General features: G+C 40.1%; 2 protein-coding genes across 5 annotated transcripts in view; both read right to left on the bottom strand.

Annotated features, from left to right (window-relative positions):
* Positions 1 to 306: 306 nt before the first annotated feature.
* LOC110975713 (lens fiber major intrinsic protein-like) lies at positions 307 to 6,571 on the bottom strand. Its single transcript, XM_022228421.2, has 3 exons — positions 5,666 to 6,571; positions 3,169 to 3,249; positions 307 to 1,992 (listed from the first exon to the last, which is right to left on the bottom strand). The coding sequence occupies exons 1-3, from the start codon at positions 6,197 to 6,199 to the stop codon at positions 1,780 to 1,782; spliced, it is 828 nt and encodes a 275-aa protein (XP_022084113.1). The 5' UTR covers positions 6,200 to 6,571; the 3' UTR covers positions 307 to 1,779.
* Positions 6,572 to 10,598: 4,027 nt separating this feature from the next.
* The window catches only part of LOC110975655 (copine-8-like), a 32,456-nt gene continuing 17,788 nt past the window's right edge, over positions 10,599 to 25,266 (bottom strand). For all 4 annotated transcript variants that reach the window (XM_022228315.2, XM_087137860.1, XM_087137861.1 and 1 more), the window contains 4 exons: positions 24,440 to 24,542; positions 23,381 to 23,438; positions 15,048 to 15,121; positions 10,599 to 14,503 (listed from right to left, as the gene is read on the bottom strand). In XM_022228315.2, the coding sequence (XP_022084007.1) occupies positions 14,315 to 14,503; positions 15,048 to 15,121; positions 23,381 to 23,438; positions 24,440 to 24,542 (424 nt within the window). In that variant the 3' untranslated portion in view covers positions 10,599 to 14,314. The remainder of the gene's footprint in view (positions 14,504 to 15,047; positions 15,122 to 23,380; positions 23,439 to 24,439; positions 24,543 to 25,266) is intronic.

A 25,266-nucleotide genomic window follows, 5' to 3' on the forward strand; every position in this document is an offset into this window, starting at 1 on the left:
ATGATCTTTATTTAATGAGGTAGTGTACAAACTGAAGTACAACATTTAATCACTTTTTTCCCAACAAATTTTATGAGAAAAACCCCTTTTCAACAAATTAAATGTTATCCCCCGAGTAAACCTTGCGAAGTTTTCCCATCAACATTTATCACAATTTCAGTGAGTTTGCTAATTTTTTATAATGTTATTTCACGCATGTACCCGACGTAACTGGAAATCGAAATTGTTTTCCGTCAAAAAAAGTCTAACCTCAAGTTAAGTTTTGCTATAATTTAATTACAAGACATCAAGGTACAAGAAAAAAAATGCCCTTTTGCCGCCCGAATTTTAATGAAAACTCTAAATATAAATCTCCTTAAATTACATCAAATAGATTAACTTTATAACAAATCTACATTGCTCTTACTTTTCGCTGCCGAGTGTTATTTAAATTTGCGACTTATATTTTGGTCGTGGATAGAAACTAGCCCCCATCTATAAAGTCATCATTGTCAAATACTGAATATACTTTTCAAAGTTAAAGGGTCAGGATTACCCCAATAATTCCAATTGTGACCAAGATTAACCCTTTGAATACAACTGTAATAATCTAACTATCAGTGACCAATTTTGGGTAATGAACCCAAGTAATTTTAGTAAAAGTGCCTTATATGGTATCCGTATCCGTACAATTCTTTGGTGTTTTCACTCAACTTGTACGCAACGAAAATAATATTGAAAGACACACAGGTTTGGATACAGCGCCCTCGATTGATATTAAATCCCCCGTTTTGACGGGCATAAAACTTTCAGACAAAAATCATTTTCAAGCCCTTTATATGATTTCAAGCCGACGACCTATCCTTAAATTAAGGGTTCTCTGGCAACCCTCCAGTGGGCGTTGCCATGCTCAAGGGTTCACCACAACACGGCCACACGACTGAAGTAAACATGATTCACATTGAGATTTATATTATTTTGTCAAGGTGAATTGACTAAATTCTCGAAAGAAATGGGCCTATATACAGCTGTATCATTTTAATCTGCTTCGAATCATTTTACATAAAACTGCGAACAAAGAGTACGTGTAAAGTAACGAACTTTGAAATAATTGCGTTGACATTTTAATCGTGTACAAAAATCACAGAAAGAGCAATTAATCCAATACATTATGATTTTTGTTAGCAAACATTTTACAATTGTCATTACGCCAGAAGGATGTTTCATGTTAAAATTACATTGTATTGAAAGTTCAATCACTTTTTTTCACAGATCAAGCACAATCCCGCCTAAATATTTTAAAGTAGTAGAAAGAAAATGTGCTTATTGTTCCACAGTACAAGCTTACACACGCATTCCAACAATGAAACACACAAAAACTATCACTTATTCCGAAATTAAGCAAAAAGAAACTTTTTTTACAAGTTATTCATACATCTACAATTATATTGGGACTAGCTATATCATCAGAAATAAACTTTGAAATAGCATGGAATAACTGGACAGACGGGCCACATGTTTATTTGTCTCACGTCACTGGTGGGTGGCATATTTGCATGTAATGAATGATATCTCCTTCACTCCCGTCAGTTTTCCTCATAACATTCTGTGAGACAGATACTGTGGTCTCAGCGGCTCCGTCAAAACAATTCATGAATTTCTAGAAAAGACAGCTAGAAAATGAATACGTACAATATGTATACGAGCAATACAGTGTTCTAATGTCCGAATCAACACACAGAAAATCATACGCTCAAAAGCGTATTGACTCATGTGCACGAGATTTCACGGACGGATATTTCAGAGTTTATTTCCCCCAGCGAAGGGTTCGTCCTGCGCTTGTCCTTGGTTGATGATACTCAAGTCGATGTCTTGCCTGGATTCTTCCTCGCTTGGGTCATACACGCACGTCGCGCACTTCCGGAGGCGGTTCATGTCGGCAGTGGGTGCCAGGACAATATCGTAGATGCCAGCCGCCAGTATCCCGCCCAGAATCGGACCAACCCAGTAGGCCTGTCATAAAAAGCACAAGGAGAGCAAGCCTTTGAAAACTAATCTCTAATTTTGTGGGGTGATGGAGCTGTCCATAAAGTATAATATACTATTTACGCACGTGGGAGGGTGAGGTTAACACATTTTGAGATTGGCCTTCATCCCGTGCAAGCACAGAGTTCCATATACCCTGATGTTTCGTTCTCACAGCACGAATACTACAAAACTATGAAACTTCACAAAATAATGCTGAAGCTCAACGCCTGTTTTCTCTTTTAAAAATTGTTCTGCGTCAGGAAATGTCCTATTTGTTTCTGTTGTTAAGGGTGCAGACCACTAATTCAAGTGAGAATTTCTGGCCAGCTTATTAGCATTAAAAGTGTCCCCCCCACAGTATCGTTTGAAAAAGGAGATTGCTTGGCCCCCAAAATGGTTAGATTGTGTAAATCCTTGCCAGCATCAACTCACTGGGTCTTTGAGCTTTCATATGAGAGCAGAATGGCTAAAAACTACGGTTGAAAAATGGTCCTAAGTGCCCAAGAAAGTTGAGGGTTGCCACTTGAAAAATGGCTGCAATCAGACTTGGGAAAAATCACTTTTTTGGGGGGGGGATGACTTTGTTTTGTGGGAATAATTTAAAATGTAATTGGTTAACCCACAGAAAATTGAAAAGAAATTGAAAGATAAGTGACCAGACAAGAATTTCATTTGTGTTTCAAAAATCTCATGGATGTTGGCGTGCATGTTATTGGGCCCTGAACAGTGCTGATTTTACACTGTTTTCAGTGGGGCTTGAATTAGTGGACTGTACCCTTAAAAATACGAAGATGGAGATAGTCGATATTGAAAAGTACGTGCATTACAAAAAAGAAAAATCGATGTCAGGGCTCAGGAACACTAGTGCAATGGTACGAAACTTTTTCGTATTTTTTTATACGGGTGATTCACAATAGTGTGCCTCCAAGAGTTTGCTACGCGTTGACCAATCACAGGGCGAGAAATCTGTTGACTCTTTCCAAACGCACACAGGGTTGACAGATTTCGCGCACTCTGATTGGTCAAAGCGCTTCAAACTCTTGGGGGCGCACTAATTGTGAAACGCCTGTATTGAAAAGAGTGTGCTTGTTTTTGTTCTCCAATTTGGAAATATAGGTATGAATGAAGCGGCTTTAATGGTATGCACAGTTGAATTCTTACCCAATGTGCGGTCCAATTGCTGGACACGATTGCTGACGCAATAGATCTAGCAGGATTCATGCTGGCACTGCTAATTTCAATCTATAAACACAAAAACAAAATGTGACAAAAAATGTTATTTCTATATTTGCAGGCTCAGTTACGATTTGATAGACGGGGGGGGATGCACGGAAGGAGTTGCATTTTAATTCCCACACCCTACTTTCAAAGCTTTCCCGTTGCTCGCTTGGCCTGCATATGGACAGATTTTAAGCATCAGTGACGTAATTCTTGGCAGATAGAAGATGACCAAAGTCTAAAAATGGGTCGGCCGTAGACGTTCATAAAGCCGGGGGAACCCATGTTACACTTACGCACGATTACATGTACTGTTTGTCCAACAACATTGTATATTATAACTGAGGTCAAGACTGGCATAATTCTCTGTCTAATAAACATCATTTATCAAGAAGTGGGTACTCAGTATTCCTTCTTATTAACCAAAATGAATCATCACTGGGCGACTCTCACGACCTGGGTAGGGGAGGGTCAACAGAAGTCCAAGCAGAATTTGTGTTAATTAAAGTGGGCGTCAATTAAGTACTTTGTGGGTACACACGAAGGGGGGCTGTTTCTTTGAAATTGCGTAAATCTTGCTTAATGGTCTGAGGCGTTATGAAATGAATACATGTATACTTTTTTCACTCTGAAAATCATTATAACACAATGGCTTTAACCCCACCATTTAGATCTGACGTGTGCCTTCAACTGGAATCGATGTAGGCCCTAAGTCAACTTGATGTGTATGTGTGTGGAGGGAGAGGCCTTACAACCCCTGCTTATGCCGTGTGTAAGGCAAGAAAGAAGTACATTTAAAATTGTGATCATTCACACACATCGGTAAGACATGAGACAGTGGGCATGTTATGACTTGGGACCAACGCATGGCTTACAGTACATCAGTTGAGCTAAGCCAATCACAAACCACTGGGGAAATACTTTCGTGCGAGAGCGAATTCCAAGCGGGGCCAGGATCCCATTTCTAGCTTCTTCCTTCCTTTTGCTAATGATGGTTGACTCATTCAACGACAGTAGACTGACAGAGTACATCTCTCGGCACACTAAAGATTTATTTGTCCAATTCCAAACCAGGGACTTTCCGATCATCGTAAATTGAACACGTCTGAGTTCAAAGAGCTTTGCGCAGGTTATTGACTTCGACTATGAACCTCAGAAATCAAACACTCGAAAACAATTACATGTACAGCATTTCAGTTTGTGATTGCCAAGACTGGTATTTTTTACAATCATTGTAATTCTTGTGCGTTCAACCATTTTTCTACTTGTAGTTATCGCACGGATGATCATAGGTCAAGTGCCATCCACACTGCCCTGCTTTCCGAGGTATGAACTTCTTTGTAAAAGATAAACACAAATAACAATGTTTAATCGTTTCGTGTGGGCACCATTCATTTGAATGTCGTGTATTTTGGCTTCAGTGCATGGTGTAAAACACCTAACTCACAATACATGTACTTAAATAGCTTTGTAAAGGGTACGGTGGGTGTTACAATCATTGGCACGGGAGTGGGATAGTCGTTGATATTGCGTACATTTTCCATACAAAGTGGCATCGCATACATAGTTTGCGCTGCTTTTCCTTTTGATAACTTATTTAATATACTTTCTACTGCAGTAGGCCTAATTTTAAATTAAGCTTAACGGTAACGTTCAGAACCACTGCGTCAGAGTGCCGTATGTACGGGGCATGCATATATCTTAAATCTCGGCATTTCACACGTGCCCGTATTGGCCTGCTGAAGTAAGCTTATTTGAATACTATAATTCGCAGGTAATTCCTTTTAGTTGCCAATTTCTGTTCTGTATAGAACGTGACGGAGAATGTCTGCAATGGCATACGTAGGATTTTTACGAAGGAATGCTGCTCTTCAAACATGCTATCACTAAAAATGACGAATAAAACCAGATAAAAATTTACTACATGGCTGTAATTTAGTTAACAGGGACCATTAGAAAAATATACGCATGCAAGACATGTATGCGGCCTGGGGATATGGGCGTCATAGGCCTATAACCATTAATTTTTGTGTTATTTTATTTCACACACAATAAGTAATATTTACTTTACATTCATAATTATGTTCGCGACTTGCAAGTAACCTCACTCATATCGAATATATATCTCCACCATTTTTAATGGTCCCGGTTAATGCTATATTGACAAAAAGACACAAACAAACAAGGACTTTTGCTGGGAAATATTTGAAATTTGATAGAGTTGCTGGTAACATTTGTGACGTTCGACAGAAAAGGAGTAGCCCGATAGTACGTAGTAGACGTTAACCACACCTGAATTCCAAACTTAGGCCGCAAGTAAACAAAAAAGAACAAACAAACGGGGATTAGACTAGTGTTTGAATTTTACTTGCTGAGGTCTCAATCGCATAATCACGTAATCAAATTAAAGTTCACATTCTGATAAGAAACGAATACTGACCGCAGCGAGATGCCCAAGGCCGACTGACAGGCCTATAGCCAGTGGCCCAGAGCCGGCGAAGCCTTTACGGTCCGGATCTACAGTAGAAAATACGGTGAAGACTAGCTGGAAGGTGAGCAATATCTCCATGATGAAAGCCTGCCACTCCTCGACACCTTGCTGAGGAACCGTGGGGCCTCCGCTCCAGTAGGAGGGCGATAATCCCCGGAGGATGCCAGCGCCTACCATACCTCCAAGCACCTGAGCAAAGACGTAGACAATGGCTCGCAAGGGGGTGATAGCATGGGTGACCAGAAAGCCGATTGTGACGGCAGGGTTGAGATGTCCACCGCTGATGTGTGCGGTACAGTGCACCAGGGTTGCGATTGCAAGACCAAAGGCCAGGGAAATCCTGACAAGGTCAGGGGCTTTGGTTACGGTGGAGCCCAAGCCTAGGAAAATGAAGAGGAGGGTTCCGATAAATTCCGCCAGACAGGCGCGCCAAAAGGCGGCCGAGCGAACTTCCGCGCTCATTTTGTCCACGACCTGCGCCATCGCCCGGAAAACGGTATGTCACATTGATTGAGAGACAAATTAAAAATGACAGTGCACTCTTCTAGAGATAGCTATTTATGGCTTCCAAGAGCATTTGCACCACAAGTCGCTACAGTTTACACGGTTTGTTGATGAATGAAGAGTATCGCGCAGAAGGGGACAAGTGCCACGGACGCGGAGTGTGCACGAGTTTAACCCCCATCTCAATACTGCGTATATGTATCTGACACGCATCACTCAGGGCTCAGGGGGCGTTCACCATCATCACGTGGAATCAGTGACGTTGCTGCAGCGTGACACATGAAACCACCGGGCTTATTGGAAAGCAGGGACCGATTATCTTACAAACGAAGTTGTGCACGCAAGCAAAGACTTTCTCCTAGAATGGCGATGGTATACCGGGGCAGCATTTTTATTTCTACTCTAATGCACACATTTGCTATAATAACAGCAAAGCTCCTCAATTCTCTAGACAGATTGGGAACAAGTTAACCTTGTTCACCCAACTTGAATAAGCCTTTTGCGAGTTAAATTTGAATAAAATCCGGTACAATGGGTTCTTTAAATTCCCGTGAACAAAAAAATTTGAATTCTTCATACTAAAGACACTGTCGTTATACCAGGGCCGTTTTCCAATACTCAATTCGGCTCCGTCTCAGGTTTCAACTTTTTTTTTCTACCCGACTTTGAAGCTGTAAGCGCAATAACTAGTCTAATGGTGCCACAAAACATCAAATAGGATGCAAAAGAGCCAAAAATTACCGTAATCCAGGCCCACAACCGGGGATTGGTTTCGGGGACGAAGCCTGAAACGGAGACGAAGTTGAGTTTTGGGAAACGGCGCTTGTGATTCGGGGCAAACTTTTGCTTAGTTACATAAGAGACACCTTGCACCAATACACTTTTTTCAATAGATAAGAAGGGCACAAAGGAACCAGGCCATTCCAGAGATGGTGGTCGCTATGCAAAAGCTTGTCCCAAACCCCTATCCATATGATGCAAGATATGGGGCGGAGAGAACCCCCGCCTTTGTGTTGTTTGGTCGGAATCTCAGGAATTCTTTACAACTTCGGAGGGGGAGGGGAATGTATAGGGATTGGACATGGGGGGGACCCATCGGCCCCATATCGTGCACAGTACCCCTGATGTTGCAACAGTGTCTTCAGTCTGGGGAATTCAAATTGTTATGTTAATGTGCAATCAGCTAACTCTGTGTACCAGATTTTAGTCAAATTACGAAAAAGCCTTATAGACCATGTCCGATTCACTCGGCTACAGTCAGAAATTGCACACAACCCTATGGGAACTGGCCGCGGCCACTACCACGGACTTGTGTGTAATTTCAAGCCGCAGCCAAATGATTCGGACCACGGCCTTATATTGTGACCTACTCACAGATTCAATAGTCTACAGATATTCGTGTGTAATTTTGCCAACGCTCTAATATTGAGTTAAGCATTATAGAACTGATAATAGGCTGAAAATTTTTCGTCTGCAAATAAGTCCAGGAAGCTGACACTCAGTTTCATTTCCCAGAACTCAATTCAGCCCCTGTAACAGTTTCAATCAAATAGAAGAATCCTTCCTATATTCCTCATCGGACCGACTTGATCTCACAGAATTTTCTAAGAAGTGATGATCTTCCAAGACTTCTAGGGCAGAAGTCAAAATAATGCTTCATTTCCCATTACTCATTCTCTTTGTGGCATACAGGATGTACCAATTTGCCCCGTCATTTCAAAACAAGATGGAGATCTCACGGCCTCATTCGGTAGAAAATAAAAATTCGGCATATCGTCATAGCAACATTTTAAAGCGGAGATGACCGCTACATTTTAACCCCCCCCCCGTCCACCATAGACGTCCGGAAGGGGAATGCTTCTCCCTTCAGAAAAAAAATGAGAACAAAGAAAGGAAAAACAACGAAAGACCCACTGAAATGAAAGGGAACGAACTTTGATGAAAATGAGTGCTTTACCTCCCGGAAATCACCCCGGAAAAAATACTTTGCACCCCACCCCTGGAAAATTTGGACCACGCCCATGCGCCCGTCATACACCACATTTTGGACTGATGGGCCCTTTCCACAAAGTTGACGTCGCCGTTGCTAACCGACTATAGTTTGGTCTCCCTTTCATTTAGGGATCATATTTCGGAGTCCCTTTTCACGATCTTACAAACGTACTTACACACAATCTTATTAGTCTTTATATAGAAGAGGTTACAGCATGTGCACATTTTCATGAACCTGGGAAAAAGGTCGATAAGCGATCAACCTTTTTTCCGCATGCTGTCTGGAGGGCATTGGTCAGAAGAATAAATGCGTTTTGTTGATGCTCCTGAAAAGTGATGACAAGATTAAGATGCATCCAGCAGCGTATCCAGCTTTTGGTGTCCAGACGGGGAGGATTCAAAAGCGAATACGGCTTCGGGCTCATTTAACATGATGTTGGGGGAGAAAAACATAAGCGTTGTTTCCTTAGGGTGTTGGTGCTAATATTTAATAAAAAAATAATACCGATCACTTTCTTTCGTACTCGCCTATGAGGTATTATTTGCGAAAAAAATGGGGGGGGGGCCGCTGGTTACGCCACTTGATGCATCCCTAGGAAGATGCATACGCTGATTGACTTTGTCTGTTTTCAGGTGAATGCGGTGAGGTACCACTGCGACTGTCAGTGTGGTTCTTAATTTACGGTAAGTCTCTCTTCATAAAAAGGTCATTTTCCCTTCACGTTCAAAGTAAATTTTGGATCACATCTTTCTATCAAAGTCGGCTCGCTCTTTTACACTAAAGAGTCGGACACTGAGAGCCAGCACTGAAACTCCGCGTGACTGCAAAAAGTGATGCATTCCCATTAGAGCAAAGTAGAAATTCAGGAAATGCACAGGAGAAAACGATCTCACGATGAAACCGAAAACTTGTTTCTAGTTTCAGAGACGCAGGTTCAAGCTTTCCTCATGGTAAACAATATCAGATGACAACCACAAACATTATTTTATATTGAAAACTTTAGAGTGCTTCAGTATCCTCGTTGGCCTGACCACTGGTTTATCTTCTTTTCTACGGGACAAAGTAAAAAAAACCACGCGTTAGCCACCACCGAGGACAGCGACTGCGGTGAAATTTTGGGGGGCTTCCGAAGGCTGCAAAAGTTTTATGTTCACAGGGGCATTGAAAGCAAATAAACCGCGGTTTATATATTTTGGAGACTCCGAATGGCGGGGGTGGAACAACCTGGGGCGCACGGACATTCGCCGGGGGTATGCCCCCATCTTAACGCCACGGCTTGAGGAAAACGGGGACAACTCGGGAGGGCCGCACACGTGTCGTTTTGTCATCGACAGGCCGAGGCTTGAGCACTTGAACCAATTTCTGTTTCAATACACCCCGGTAGTTTGCCTGAATAGAATTAAAGACTTTCGAAGTTAATTTCCCACTTCCAATGGACTGTCAGGAAATCCTAACTTTCGCTATAGTGGTTAGGTAGACCCGCCGAGGGACCAAATTTTAGCCACTTCCATCGTTATCAACATCCGCACTAGGATAACCCCATCCTGCTGACGGGTGCGATATACTTCTCCTTTGTGCCAGAAACTCCAGCCATTGTCTAGAAACTTCAGCTATTCAGCATAAGAACAAGAGATTAAGGCTTGCATGGTAATGCAGGCGGTACTTTACGCCGACGAGAGTATACGTAGGAGAGAAGTTAAATTAACTAATGAAACTCGAAATAGTAAACCCATAGGCCTACTTTAGTATAAACTCTGGGTTTCTGTTTCCTTTTGACAGTTTGCAATGCAATGACTCATGGAACTGATATCCTATTCAACCAAGTTACGGCAAACTACAGTTGCTTTCCTAGACGCTAACACAATTTTGCTTTCATAGTTTCAGCAGAATGTTACGAGTGGGGCTGGAAATGACACATGTACCTATGGAAAGCCATTGTCGAGCGGCTGCAGCCATTTCCCATAGACGCGTGTTTTACACCTTGCCGAAGCCAGTCATTCAGCCATGGCCTTTTGATACGAGAGTGCTTCTGATCTGTATTGAATTTCACAGTGTCCTCGAACTTGGACCAATTCTACACAGAATTACCAGTCAGCACTTTTCCTTCAAAAGGGAGAGCAAACAATTCGACCGAGAGGAGTGAAAAATAAACTTGGCACTTTTTGGTATTGAACTTGGATCAGAAATCGGTCAGCTGTTTTAACAACGGATGTCTCTTTTCCCCCGAAACCTGGGGATTGTCATTCAGGAGTACAAATCTCAGTATATCACTGGGTGAAGTCGTTAAAACACACTTTCGAACCAGTTTTTCATTGTCTACCCAAATTTACAAAAAAAGCACAGGAGTTCTTTCAGGAACAAAGGAATAAGACTCAACTCATATCGTTGAAGTGAGCTGGTGAATTCTGATACTATATGGCACAGAATAATCAAAACGAATTGAGATGGATAGTGAACGTGGATATTTCGCCTCGCGAAAAAAACTTTATAACTTTAATTGAAAATATTCTACACTCCCTTATATTATTTAAAAAAGAATACCATTTGCTATAAAAATAATGCCAATAAAATAATTATACAATTACAAATTGAGCATTGTGAAAAGATAATTATTGTAACATTTAACCTTTTACTTCACGTGATTTTAATCCCCAATAGAGATATTCATCATTGCAGAAATAAAAACAATGCAGCCATAAAAAATATATACACATTTGATGTTGGATAAGTAAATGTTCATGATTTTGATAACTTTACATTACTGGGGAAGCGCTGTCTCCAATCCAACAATTTTAAATTGAATGTTTAATGAGAATTTGAACAGAAATAATAAAATAAAACAATACGTTTGACCTGTTTAACCCATTTCCAATCGTAAGAATAGATTAAAATTAATAAACAAGAGAACAAGCACTTACAAATATCAAATAAAGAATCTACAATGCATACAGTGATCGAAACTCAAGATCAGGCTCGTGCTATTCAATCTCTTTGATCACTGTAAAATCAACAGAAACTGTAAAAACAAAGAGTAGGGCACAATGCCCATATTTACAATCACTACTGAAGTCGTGTCTACCCATAAGCATAAGCATATCATGCTTATCTTTTGGCTGCTGCATTCACAACATGACCGCCACATCACTGCAGCCACCTTATTCGTTTACATGGCCGTATCCACAATGGGAATGATTTTGTATCCCTTCATTCCAAATCCCCCCAAATTAAGCCTCGCCATTCAAAAAAATACACCCAAGGAAATCCCCAAATACTTGCCCCCCCAAAAAAGAAATGGCCCTTGAAAATTGGTTCTTGATCCTTCCACGTATCACAACTGTGGTCATTAAACATGTATGGCACAGAGTGGCCACAATATCCATTGCTCTGGCCACTTTAATTTTTTACTGTGGCTATAAGCAGCCGTACAGCACAGGTAAAAGAGGTAATATTACAGCATTCAGGACATCCACTTTGTGACTTCCTGTCATATTTTGGACACCCACTCAAAAGCCATTCATGATAACCTATATTGCAATTTCATGCAGCTGTTACGGTCAAAGTATCAGTCGACCAAAACTGACACACATTTCTCAAACAGTATTAGTTTCTCACTTTTAAAAACTAAATTTGTAATATGCTTTAAGTTTTTATTTGTTTCTTACAATCGATGTATCTTAACTGCAAGTTTAACACCTAATACGATACAAGCTAATTCTGAAACACAAGTATGAGGAAGAGACACTACATCCTTCCAACATCCTGGCAAAATCTGCAGGAAAAATGCCTCCGTCTTCAAAAAAAGACAAGATTCTATTTTTTCTTTGCCTTAAATACCTAGAGCCCATGGCATGACTTGACAATTCAAAGCTGCAATGAGAATTTGGGAAAATATAACCTGGAAAATCGACAAGTGGCCTGAACAAGGTAAAATAAATCTCAAGGCTGGTGACAAAATGAGAATCTGCAAAGTCATACCCTGACAGACAATGCTTAGACTGTGTCAAGGACTGAACACAAGATACTGCAAACAAAATAAGGATGTGACTGGCTTCAAACAACAAATATCAAGGCATCATATCAATGCGTAGAATCCTGACTGCCTGGGGTGTACTTCCTGTACAGTCTGTACCGGAGTCTGAACTGAAAAATGAAAATGCTGAGTTGGTAGTTAGGGTGCTTCCTTATGGGTCAAGGGTGAGTAGTTTTCATTTGTTTATAAGCTGATTTTTTTTGTTTGGGGGTTCTGTACAAGGTTGTACCTTTGAGTGAAATCCTCTATTATCGCTCAGAGACTGGTCAGCATAATTTGGTCGAGAGGGTTGCGTGTTTTGATCCAACTGCTGCATGTTGCTTTCCTTTTACATTTTCTTCGATAGCTCCCTTGGGCCTGTTGTTACCTGGCCAATCAGGCTGCAGGCAACAAATACTTGTCATGCTGAATAGCTGCCGATGACATCTGCCAAAGACAGCAGCTTAATGCCTGCCTCAAGATCTAATGAATTTGTGTCCTCAGCTAGCATTAGCATCACAGGGGTAGGGGAGTAATTTCCCCCGAAATAAACAAAATTAAAACTTTAAAAGGGAATAAACAGATAAGAAAAAAGACAAGAGGGCATACGTATCACTAATTTGCTTGAAATGCCTCGGAATTGATCCCTGGTTACCAGTTTGCTGCCGAATGAGGGCTTTACCTTCCTCATGGGGGGGCAATGGGATCACAACAGAGTGTTATGGAAAGATAGATGCCTTACGTAGCATAGTGCACCATGGACATCTGGGAGGCTTTTCCACCCACAATATATTAAAATTTCCGTATGTTACATTGTAAAAGATGCTTCCTACTCCAAGCGAATGTGACAGCCAAGCCAATTTGACATAATAGGAATGTTTGCTGCAAAATTCGGTTGAGTCGAACTGTGCTCAACTTTTGTAAATTTGTAGCATGAATGTTTGACGCGACATCATAAAATCTTGTTTCTGTTTGCTTTTGTGTCAAGTATGAACTGACCTTACAGCGAGAGGATAATTTGTAGCATGAATGTTTGACCCGACATCATAAAATCTTGTTTCTGTTTGCTTTTGTGTCAAGTATGAACTGACCTTACAGCGAGAGGAAGAAATGCATACATGTAGGAAGATAAAAAGTATGTGTGATTTTCTAAACTACATTATGGAGTCAGGTTTCTACCTTTTGAGCAGAAATTTGACATTAGAAACTTACAAGTATTGTATTACCAGCCTCTGCAATTATTTGTGTTACTGACGGACACTCCAAGAAAGTGACGGATGTGTATTCTCAATCCACAGTCACAAATTAACAGATTCAGCTTTTGCATCCTGTACACAAACTTAGGGGATCACATTCTGAAGTTGTACTGGTTAACAAGAAAGACTCCGAGCAAACTGTTTCCCAAGACAACGGTTGATTTCAAAATAAAAGCAGTGTACACATACAAAAAGAACACAAGCGCTGCAATGAATTTGCATCTGGCCACACAAATCCTCTATTTACACTAAGTTTACACTAAGATGATGCGTTTCGGAGCCATTAAAATATCTGGTCTCTCACAGAATCTCTTTTGGTTCAATCCACTGGTCAGAATTTATGTGCAAACCATATCTGTTCCCAGGCATAATGCAAATGACTTCCACTGCATGTAATCCATTAAGTGTAACCTCCACCACTGTTTCATTATAAACATCTTCAGAATGGATTATATTACAGATAAATACGCCCACGGCGCTACAACCTAATATCTCTCAGCTGACCTTAACAACCCATGCTGCATTGCCATTATTAGTAGTATTAGTATAATATGGTGTGTCCTTGGTGTCTTAGTGCAGTAATTGTAACTACGAAGTGTGCTCAAGTTCAGCATTGATGTTCATGTAAATGTCTGGTCAGGTACCAGGCTGGCTGGCAACTTTCACACTTGGTTACCCAATTGACAAGTGTACCTAACACTCAAATCTGGTTCCCTGACTTATAGCAAATTAGGACCTTCGCAAATGGAAGGACTGAATGATTCTGAAGGATGGAAATATATTTAAATCTCTCTCAGCACAAGGCCAAAAAGGTTTGTCAGCAGCTTTCACACAGCTCAAGTACGAAAACTCTGATGACTAGCATGACTGGCAAGACTCGGCGAGCGAGGTGGGCGGGGTTTGATGTTACGCATCTTCATGTACAACGTGATCTGATCAGGTATCTCGGCGAGTACTTCCTTGGCGAGGCGAGCCTGGCTCACCACCACATTGTCTCCGCCCTCAAAATCTCTGAATGGAACAAACTGTTATCCCCAAGAGAATAAAAAACCAGAAAAGCACTATGAGTTCCACCTTTTATATGAGGCTCTCTGGTTCTATAGCAACTAGAAAAATATTGGTCAAATAGGGTACAATGCCACGGTGAACCATTCAGTGAGGCCTAGATTAACTTACAATGCTATCTCTCTTTATCAGGCATAGAGGGCTCAAAATTCATTTCACCTTTGTTCAGAAAATTTCAGGTGTGATCAACATGAAAAAAATATGTAAATTTGTTTAGCTGTTGGCTGTCTGTCAGGGATAAGCATACATGAATATCTCCTGCTCTTAGCAAACTGTGTGCTTTCACAGGTACATGTATTCATCTATACTCCTAGGTGGACATAAAAAGGCAATCACAATGTATGTCTTGTTCAAGAACATGACTAACTATGCCACAAATAAATGAAGATGTTATACCAACATACCGGTACTCCGTTCGCAAGTCATTCTGGACCATTGTACAAGGTTTCCATTCATATGCACGTGAAAATCTACCTGCTAGGAAGGTCTAGTTCCTGTACTCACCTGTACAATGTCTCGCTCAGCAAATTGTCCTTTGTAAGACACTCTGACCTCATCGCCATCTAGTTCCTCCATTTCTACAGTCAAATGCAATGGAATGAACATGTCATTAATACGGTCCATCTGTCCATCAATGTTATCATTCCTTGGTCACTGCAACATTAATATCCCTGCTCATTGGGCCCATAAACATCATCAAGAACCAAAATAAGTTCCCTGGGGAGACGGAAACATCTTGACACTGCAGTTCTAGGCACTAACAACAGCCAACTCAAGCCAATCTCATAATCTGACAGGTTGTCCACCATTTCCCAAATTGTCCAATATTTTGGCATCAACATCCCTATGAATTGTTCCTCTCCAGATATCTAAAAACATCTGAGAAGTGAGGTCCTTCAACATTTTTCATCTGAACCTTACTTTTTAGATACAAACTCCTTAGTTTGAAAAGCTATTTTTTTGGACTGTGGGGATGAAGGTTTTTTTTAATTAAAATTAAAGTGCAATGACCAAAAAGGGTTTACAAAGTGTAGAGCAAAACTAGCCATTTTCAGTCCAGAAGAGACAAAAATCCTTGATCTCAGTGTATCACCAATGAGTTCAATTGGAGGACCCTTGTTTTCAATCCAAACATACTCTTCAGTTGGCTGAAAACCTAGAGTAGGTTTGAATTAACAACTGGCAAGGTCGTGCAACTACTGAATAGCCATTCAAGATAGTGAGTAAACATCAACTCTACAAAGTTCAATCTCAACATGGAGGGTTTCCTGGTAGATACGCACCACCATAGTCCACACAACATGTACAACACTGTCTGATGCATACATACATGTACATCATACCTAGGGAGTAGAGGTTCACTGAGTGTGCCTTCATGCTTGATGGCATTGGAATATGTGGGCTTCACAGATAATTCCATTGCTAACATCACCTTGAAATTAATGGGTTTTCTGTTCAAATTGTACACCCCAAATTTCTTCACTGAAAAAACATTTCTGAGGGACACTTGGTTGCGGGCATTTTGCCAAGTACCTAAAAGTACATGACAATGAATCAACACTAAAAAGAAAGTTCAGGACAGCAATTCATAAAAAATCCTCACAATTTTTGTGAGCTGATACCAATCGTGTGCCATTGAAATTTCCATAAATGGCATCATAAGTTTGCTGATGAATGTGGAAATTTACATAAAAACCAAAACATCACCCAAGCAAGGTATACAGTGGAACGTCATTATACCGAACACCGCTACATCGAACATTAGGCTGTACCGAACATCGTCCTTAGCTCCCAATATTTTGTGCACAAAACCTACCGAACATTCTGCAGTTGCAAATCAACCGAGATTCGCCACAGCATGCATCAGAGATCAATCCTGAGCGGTAGCTTCATGACTTTTAGGATAAACTATATATCAATTTTGTAACTCAAGATTTAATAAAAAAATAAAAATAATTAAAACAGATACATTTCTAGAAACCTCAAATGCAACGAATGCAATGGCAAAACATCACAAAAATAGCGAATCATAGTACCACAAGAGGGTGCACTTCAGTCAGACAAGAGTGGGTGCTATTCAACATGGCAACGAAACGTTTGGCAGTTAATTTCACTGTACCGGACGACTGCTATAACGAACATTTAGCATGGACCCTGTCATGTTCGTTATAGCGGCGTTCCTCTGTGAAGCAATTTTTTGCACACAAATTAACCAACGCTGAGGTTTAGTGCCTCGGATTACATCATAGGTTTTCTCATGACGATGCTATCCCTGTTAGCACAAAAACCAAACAGGCCCCAAAATACAGATCAAAATAGCAAACCAAAAAATAAAGTTGATTGAAACACAAATCGTCGGTGTTTTCGCAAAGTGATAAAAACCTCAAAATCTTGGCAAACAGACAATCCGAGATAAACGTGTTTGAAAATACGAGCCTTTTCCATACACTTTTTCGATCACTTTTATGTTACAGATTGAGGAACTTTTTACAGAGTCATGAAATGTGAGACTTGGAAAATGCTAATCCACACTTATTTCCAGATACATTGTCTTAAATAAAGAATAATTCATCAATAAAAACCAATAAAAGCTGTTTTTCACTTCATCAAACAGAAAAACCTGGAGGTCTTTTTTTTTTCCTATTGCATTATTCACATTTTTGTCACTTTGTGAAAAAAATACGCACTTGAGGAAGATTGTTACATTTGGTTACATTCCAATACGCACGCAGGTGTGCATGTACAACATCGTTCACACGCACGTTTACACGCACAGACTGGTACAGGGATTGTATATATTGTCTCTAATTTACCCTACAAACGATGTGACTTTTTGTCACGACGTGAAAACAGAGAAACGCAGAGACTAAGCTTTTTGTTAGTTGTTTGTTTACAGGTAAAATGCATGTACTTTAATGGTCATTTTAATTGAGACACAGTGGTGCATATTGAAAACAATTTACATTGCATTGGCCCTTAACAATACCAGTACCTTGTTCCAACATATACTGATCTGCAACAACACACATAATACCAGAAGTATCCTGTGTACATAATACATGTACCGGTACATGTACATGTGCCTTGATGACAGATACCTGAAACCATGCATCATCTCCCATCACTACAATGGAAATCCCAAGGACCCTCCTCTTAATGTTGGCCACTGATGGCAAGACCGTCTCACCTTGGCATTATACAGTACATTATCCTGGCTGATATTTGTTTACAAAAATTCAAGGAACTCACAATGAAATCACTCTAATGAAATCACTGTCTGGCACAGTTGACCCAATTCTGCTCGATTAATTAAATGCCATTACCTCACACCAATTTGTTTTTAGCTACTTCATATAGTTCTTTTTTTTCGTTGCCTTTTGAACTCTTCAGGATCTCAGAGATTTCATTCCCAGAAATTCTCTCCCCTCCCCTCACGAGTGTGATTAAGACCTGTCACAAATTTCTTGTTTTCTTTGAGATATACAGAGGAAAAAAAACATGGAGATCTTAAATGGCACCTCACTGGAACTGCTCCCAAGAGTTTATTTTCACACTGTCTTTTTCTTCTCAGGAAAGACAAATGCCACAAATCCTTCAGATGTTTGAGAGATGTTCTCTTACACAGTGATTTATGACTCTCAAATACCTAAACCTAAAATGTTCAAAGGCTCATTTGGCTTGGTCTCAGTTTCCAAACTTTATGTAATTGAAGTATTTCCATGTACATTTTAGCCACTGTCATTTCTATTTAAATCAAAACAGCCTCTAGCATTTAACTCTTGTATGAAAACTCATTACACATGAATCCTACACAGCAGCTTTAAGGAACCAAATGAAATGTCTTCTGCACTTCAGGGCAAAATTCATGCCAATCCATATTCACAGAAGGCATTATTGCTATCACAGAGTGCTGACTTTCTATGTACAAAAAAACAAACCGGTCTATTTTATTTCTGCAGGTTGCATATCACTGGGAATTTTACCGGAATAAAAATGTACATGTACTTGGACGGTCTTACTGCCTTTTTTTTCAAACACCCCTCTAGTTATGGTGTGTGTGTCTAAAGCGCAGTCCTAAACAATCTCTTTAAACGGAGGTTGGTTGTGCGCATGGCTTGTACTGCATGACGTGGTGCAGAGCAAAATGAAACAGAGTAGCGTGACTTAAAGTCTCTCAACATGTGGACTCATGGGTGGTATTGAGCAAACATGAGTGAAGACTATGAACATTCAACCAATACCAAGGCAAGGGACCAGATTATATACAAGTCTAACTTTCACTTGACAAGAAAAACTGTTTAAGATGGGCCTGCCCATCAACCAGCCACGTGATCGGCTCTCAATCAAAATGAATGGCTAAACTGTCTTAGGCATTAATGAATGGCTGATGAATGTTTGAATTCAACTTTCCCAGGTTCTGTGAGGGACACGGTAGTGCAGAGGGGAGTTGTTAAGCCCAACCGTATCTGGTCAGAAAACGGCAAGATGTCAGATGTCACATCTGGTATTCTCTCCCCTCTCTATAGTCTTCCGTTTATCAAGTCATCAAAGCAATCTGACAGCTAGATTTCAACAAATCAAACTGCTATGCAAATAATCTGTACTGGCACGTTCGAAAAGGACAATTACTTATACTGTGTTACTTTTCCAGATGACTTTATACTGGTTACTACTGGTACTTCTTAAACTTTACCAACCCACGCCTTTCAAACCAACTACCTGCGGTTTTGCTATGTCACAACACTAAGATTCAGTACTATTACTTAACATTATTGAATTGACAGATGATCCTAAGGTCATTTCGCAAGGTCACTATGATGTAAATGTACTGTACATGTACATAAAGTCTAAAAACATGAAAACTTTAATTACTGGAGAGCATTAAAGATAGAATGTAACACTGATAGATTGGTTGCCCAAAAGGATTTAATATGCCCTCTTCCGAGTAGATTCAATCATTCAGTACAATGAGACTGGTGAGCTGTAATGCTAGAGAGACAAATAACAACAGCGTATACCAAACACTGACCTGACATACCCCCAAAATACCCCAAAATTACCTTACAATATTAAACTGATCTCAACTTAAACAACCTCATGTTGGCTTTTTTCAGCATTTGACCAACATACATGTACATGTATGTTTCTTTCACTTCAAATTATTTGGAATCCACAGACCTAATACTGTTATTGGCTTCAGACACACAAAATGACAGTTCACCATCAATACTGGCATTATCCAGTTGTTTGCTTTTTTTCCTAAAAACAGACCTGCACTGCTTTGCATTTAGAGGGACTGGTAGTCATCACCGGTCGCTCTTTAACAGTGGCCAAGTCCTCATGCATGAGACTTAGTACATGCACATGTACTTTTCCAGTTTCCTAATGAAGTCAAGTCATATACATATTTCAAATATTCAGACTGAGACTTTAAGACCGCTTTCCAATACTCGACTTGAACTCCGTCTCAGGCTTCAACTGTTTTTTCACTTCCAGACTTTGAGGTTGTAAGCGCAATAGTAGGTCTGATAGTGCCACAAACCATCAAGTAAAATGCAAAAGAGCCAAATACTACAGTACTTCAATTTAAGTTAAACGCTTCCAGCCCACAATCGAGGTTTGGTTTCCTACATGAAGCCTGAGACGGAGACAATGTTGAGTATTGGAAAACGGCCCATGGCAGCAGTAACACGATGTGCCGATTTGGTTCCTGAATAACTGGAGACAGAAAATATCACTAAAAATATGCCCTGTTTATCTGTTGGGTTCATTTGCATTTGGGGTGCCGTCCCTTTTCATAAATGCCACACCCTGCCACTGGGCATGTACAGTACACGTGCATGTACCAAGATTCTTGCTACCATTTACATGTACAGGTAACACTAAGAGGCCATATGCAGACATCACAATGCTGTTGCTATGCATCAACCAATCACAGTGGAAGATTCAACACTGAACATGAAAGTGTGATTCTTGAGCCAGGAGGACAACTCTCCGAGGAGGTTTAGCTTCATAATCATTTGAGAAGGAAGGTGGCCAAATGAGCCCAACAACATGGCAGACCCATGGATGCCTTCCTTGCTTTTAAGCCTATTGCACATCAAGGAAAAGGCATCCTAATTCCTTTATAATGGCTTTTTGGAGGGCTGAATGAGTTTTCTGCCTTCATAAACACCTGCTTTATCCCCACAGTTATTCCGACACACAAACTTTCCGACATAAAAACTAATGCAAGTCTTCCAGTCCGTGTCCTCAGTGCCCAGAAAAAGCAACCCTTACTTCCTGTCCAAACAAGTAACTGTTTATGACACTGTTTTGTTCAACTTGTCTTTCAACAATGGGCAAAATGTAGGTGCCAAATGCCAACCCACAAAAGTGTACCTCCTCTTGAAAACAGTAGTAGTGCCACAAATGATCATACATTTGTGCTTGAACTCAACTTCAAGCCTTTCTGCATCACTTCAAAGAATTCTGGCCCCTAAGATTAGTGTCCTTTTGACACTGTAAAGAGAAGATCTACAATCGACTAGCAAGGAAATGAGCCCAGCAAACTGCCAACACAACATACTGGGCATGATAAAATGTCTTGCAGGATACTGAAGAACATGTACAACAATTTTTAAGGTGCCACTCAAAGTTATATTCAAATGATGATCCTACTTTCTAAAATCGTAAATGTACGAGTATGGCTCTTTTCTTTCTTTCTCCATGAGATGCATACCGGGACAGACAGGAAAGCAACACTGATGTCAATTCAACTCTCCAGAAGTGCTATGTAAACCAGTTAGAGTTGTTAACTGGTAACACAAATTATTATTGTCTTCAATTCAAAACATATTACAGGAGAGTTGGCAACAAAAATGATGATTTCATCTTCAAAAGGAAAAACCCAGCACTGCACAGTGCAACCCATATTCCTCATTTCTCAGGGGACATAAAATCTGGTTACAAGGAAAGGCAAACAATGGTTTTAAAAAAATAATAATTTGTTGTGACAACAAAAGTGCCTCCAAAATCTTTTTTTCTTGGAAAGATTATTACTTAATGATCGTGACAGTTTTGCTTTTCAGGTACTTCTACCATTCAGCCTTGAAGGGAGGTAGATGTCAGTAGTTCGTGTACGTGTACTGTAGTTGGTTTTCATAAAACCACACATCTCAGGTTGATTTCTTGTAATGGAGTATGACACCCAGGGTTCTTCATAAACACACAATCAAAGCCTTGAACTTGCAGATTGAAAAAAAAACAAAGACTCTCTCATGGGTCTACTAATGGCATGCCAGGGAGAGGTCGACCTTTTTCTGAGACTGTTCACTTATGAGGAACAGGTGCTCAACTGAACGTAAAACCTGTAAAATTAAAGTCGTGACACTGCACACAATGGCTGTACATACTATTAATAAGGCACAATTCTTTGCTGGAAATTCAAGATGTTTATTAATTTATTGTTATCAATAAGAAGATGCAGTTTTTGGAACATTTAAAGTTAACTACTCTCAAGTTCAAATTACTTTTTCACTCACTGAAACCTCCTTTCACACACCCCTTGAAATTTAGGTCAAGAACTGTACCTGACAAGTTCTAAATTGTGGCAACACAAGTGCCTCCAAAGTCCTTTAATTAGTGTTGTTTTGGTATGGTTAGGCTTGTTAGGTATTTCATTCTTTTAGCTTTGATGGGATCAAGTTCATATCAGACCACACAGATTTCTGAATGATTTCTCTCACAACAGAGTCTGCTGGCCATGGTTCTTTATTAAAAGATGCCGCCTGTCAGCAACACCTTGAACTTGTTGATTTGAAGAAAAAAAAACCTCTCTAATGGGTCAACCAATGGCATGGGAAGGAAAGGTCGGAATTTTTCTCACTGAGTCTGTTTAGTTACATGTACATTATAAAATATAAGGAACAGGTGCTCAACTAAAAGAAAAGACTGAACTTAAAAGTTGTGACACTGCACACAACGGCTGTACTCTTAAACTAGGCACAATTTTCACTTGAAAATTTAACATTTTTATATGTGTGGTGGTCAAGTTCATTAAATGGGATTTTTGAAACACTGAAAGGTTACTACACTAAAGTTTGATATATATTTTTGGCATCACTGAAAGCAATTATTTTTGAAAGGTTTGCTAAAACTTTAGATGTTACAATGTTTTCTTTCTTTCTCCAAAAGGTTGTTTGGGGAAGGGTAGATGGTACTTAAGATGCTACAAAATTTCTTTTTCACAAATGACATATAGAATGAAATACATACAAACAATGAAAACTCTGCTTTAGAAAAATCAGTCATCAAAACAGGTGTGTCCCAGATTCAAGGTCAATGAGGGAAAATTTAACCCCCTTCAAATTCATCCCTCTACCCCTCTTCAAGCCTTCAATATCCACTTGAAAGTTTTGGAAGACTTTGCAGGACCAAGGAAGGTAGAACCCAAAAGTATTCCACTGTCTACCACATAGAGTTGATTTCACCACCTCATCTAAATTACACTGGCCCTTCACAGTGTTAGCTTTAATTATTGTCCCCAACCTTAATTTACAAGTGTCTCTTTTTAGTCCAAATCTCTCAACTTTCTGACTAGTGATCACATTGCCCGAGACCTATATATTTGTCTGCCCAGGGAATAGACCTACTTTGGAAAGTGCGCTGTTCCTTGTGGGTGTGCGTGCTACTTCAAAAACAGCCTGTTTCTGCCAAATTCTTTTCTAGAATTCCCCGAGGAAAATGGACAGTTGCAGCATTATGAAATATTCCCCATCTAATCTTTATTCCTATCAGGAATTTGTATGTACAGGAAAATGTAGAACAAAAAAGGAATCAAGGACTTTTTTACTTACTGCTGAAGTCTTCTTTCCCAACTCCAACGATAATGATTGACATAGGGAGTTTTGCAGCCTACAATGAAAGCAAACAAGGTCACAGATTACCCTCAAAATGTTTTTGAATCAAACAAAAATGTCCTAGAGAATCCTACACCTACTTTCCTTTACAGCTTAGAAATATTAGAGTGCCAGCTACTCTTTTCTGTGGCAAACCACACCTGTATGAAAGACCGGGTAAACGCTGTTAGATGAAAATATTTTTTCTCTGCTGACAAAAAGACCATTTCCTAAATGGTCTCAAACTTGGATACATATGGTTGACTTATTGCATAACATTTTGCTTAGGAATGCCACAGCTGTAGTTCTTGGTCTGTGTTACTTGCCCTACTGCGGGTAGCCAGGAAATGCTCATGTAAGATATTGATGTCATCCATTGTGACTAAGTTCACAGAAAAGAGAAAGGGATAGTGTCCAAGTATATGGAGCTAGTTCTTAGGACTGTGAATCATGCACTAAATGAACAAAACAAACTTCTTCTTTTTTTCACACACTATGTGCTGCATGAACCTATGTGTATGAAATACCTTTCTCTGTTCAACATGCACAGTCTTGTATCAGATAAAAGCTCTAATCTACATCTCTGTCAACCACACATACACATTTGCTTTCCTACAAAATCTGCCAGAAGATCTGGTAAGATTTTGAAGGATTGAGGAAGGTACAGCCCAACCACCATTACTCTACATGGGCATAAGCCACCACCGAACAGATTTCAAAGAATCAGTTTCCAACAAAGCAGAAGTTTTTTGGTATATTGGACACAACTTCTGCAAAACATTTCCTAAGAAGTTAGGGTAAAAAAACAGCATCAAGGCAGGCTGCTGCAGGTCTTCCATGCTGTGCTGGCGTCTGTGTGGAAGGACTGAATTTGCAGTGCACAAAGTGGTGTACATGTAATGTACATTGCCTATGACAGTCTACTGTGACTCGGCATTAAATCCCTTTATCTGCAGGAAAGCAGCATGAAGGGAAAAAAAATCCTCCATGATGCTCTACCAAGGTCACATGACTTACATTGACAACAGCTTCCTTCGTGTGGTCCATGTCGCAGATACAGCCATCTGTGATTATCAGCAGCACATAGTACTTGCTGCCGTCACGTACGGCTGCTGCAAATCTGCAAGGCAAAAACAAACATGACATCTTCATAGGCACCTGGCCCTAAGACAAATTGGGGCAGGGGAAAAAGACAAGAAGCAATGAAACAACAAAGTAAGCAAGGGGATGAAAAGAATGCCTCAAAACTAATCCCTTTCCACCATTGATTTTTCTTTTCCAGTTTACTGCTGATTGCTACCAGTATAGTACATGTACATTTACTTCCCCCTCCGCATACCCCATCCCCAACCCCATGCCCGGGAAAGAGTTTTGCCTTCCTGATACAACACTGTGTGAAATCACATCCTATGCAATGATCGCCTTTGTACTTAATTTCGTCAAAATATTAAACTTCAATGAGAGACTGACAAGGACAAAGAAACTGACTGAAGCAGGTTGTGACCTTACACCAACACAACACACTACCAGTCCCCCCCCCCACCTTGGTAGTGCACCAGAGCTGGATTCAGGAGGTGAATTGGCTTGGCTCAAAATACAGCTACATAAGTAGCAAGACATATTATAATGATGAATCCAACAAATTTCTTATCCTAACTTCCTTTTTAGTTATTGGTCATTGGCCCACCCCATGTTCAAGAATATATGTCATTATTGATACATGTACACGTACCTGCCTTTTGAGTTTATTTGACAGGAATTTGAGCCTAAAACACAAATGAAAAGGCCTATTTGAGCATGCATGTTATTTTAAATTATGCTAATTTTTTTCAACTTAAAATTCA

Source organism: Acanthaster planci, linkage group LG06 (assembly GCF_054643075.1).
Source record: "Acanthaster planci isolate LZ-2023a linkage group LG06, COTS_SCS, whole genome shotgun sequence".
Taxonomy (NCBI): Eukaryota; Metazoa; Echinodermata; class Asteroidea; order Valvatida; family Acanthasteridae; genus Acanthaster; species Acanthaster planci.

Bases quoted from the DNA above. Each gene is read 5' to 3' on its own strand.
- LOC110975713 (XM_022228421.2), bottom strand. From the start codon at position 6,199: ATGGCGCAGGTCGTGGACAAAATGAGCGCGGAAGTTCGCTCGGCCGCC. The intron at 3,250-5,665 runs GTCAGTATTCGT...TTGTGTTTATAG, and splicing joins GCCTTGGGCATCTCGCTGCG to ATTGAAATTAGCAGTGCCAG. The intron at 1,993-3,168 runs GTAAGAATTCAA...TTTTTATGACAG, and splicing joins GCAATTGGACCGCACATTGG to GCCTACTGGGTTGGTCCGAT.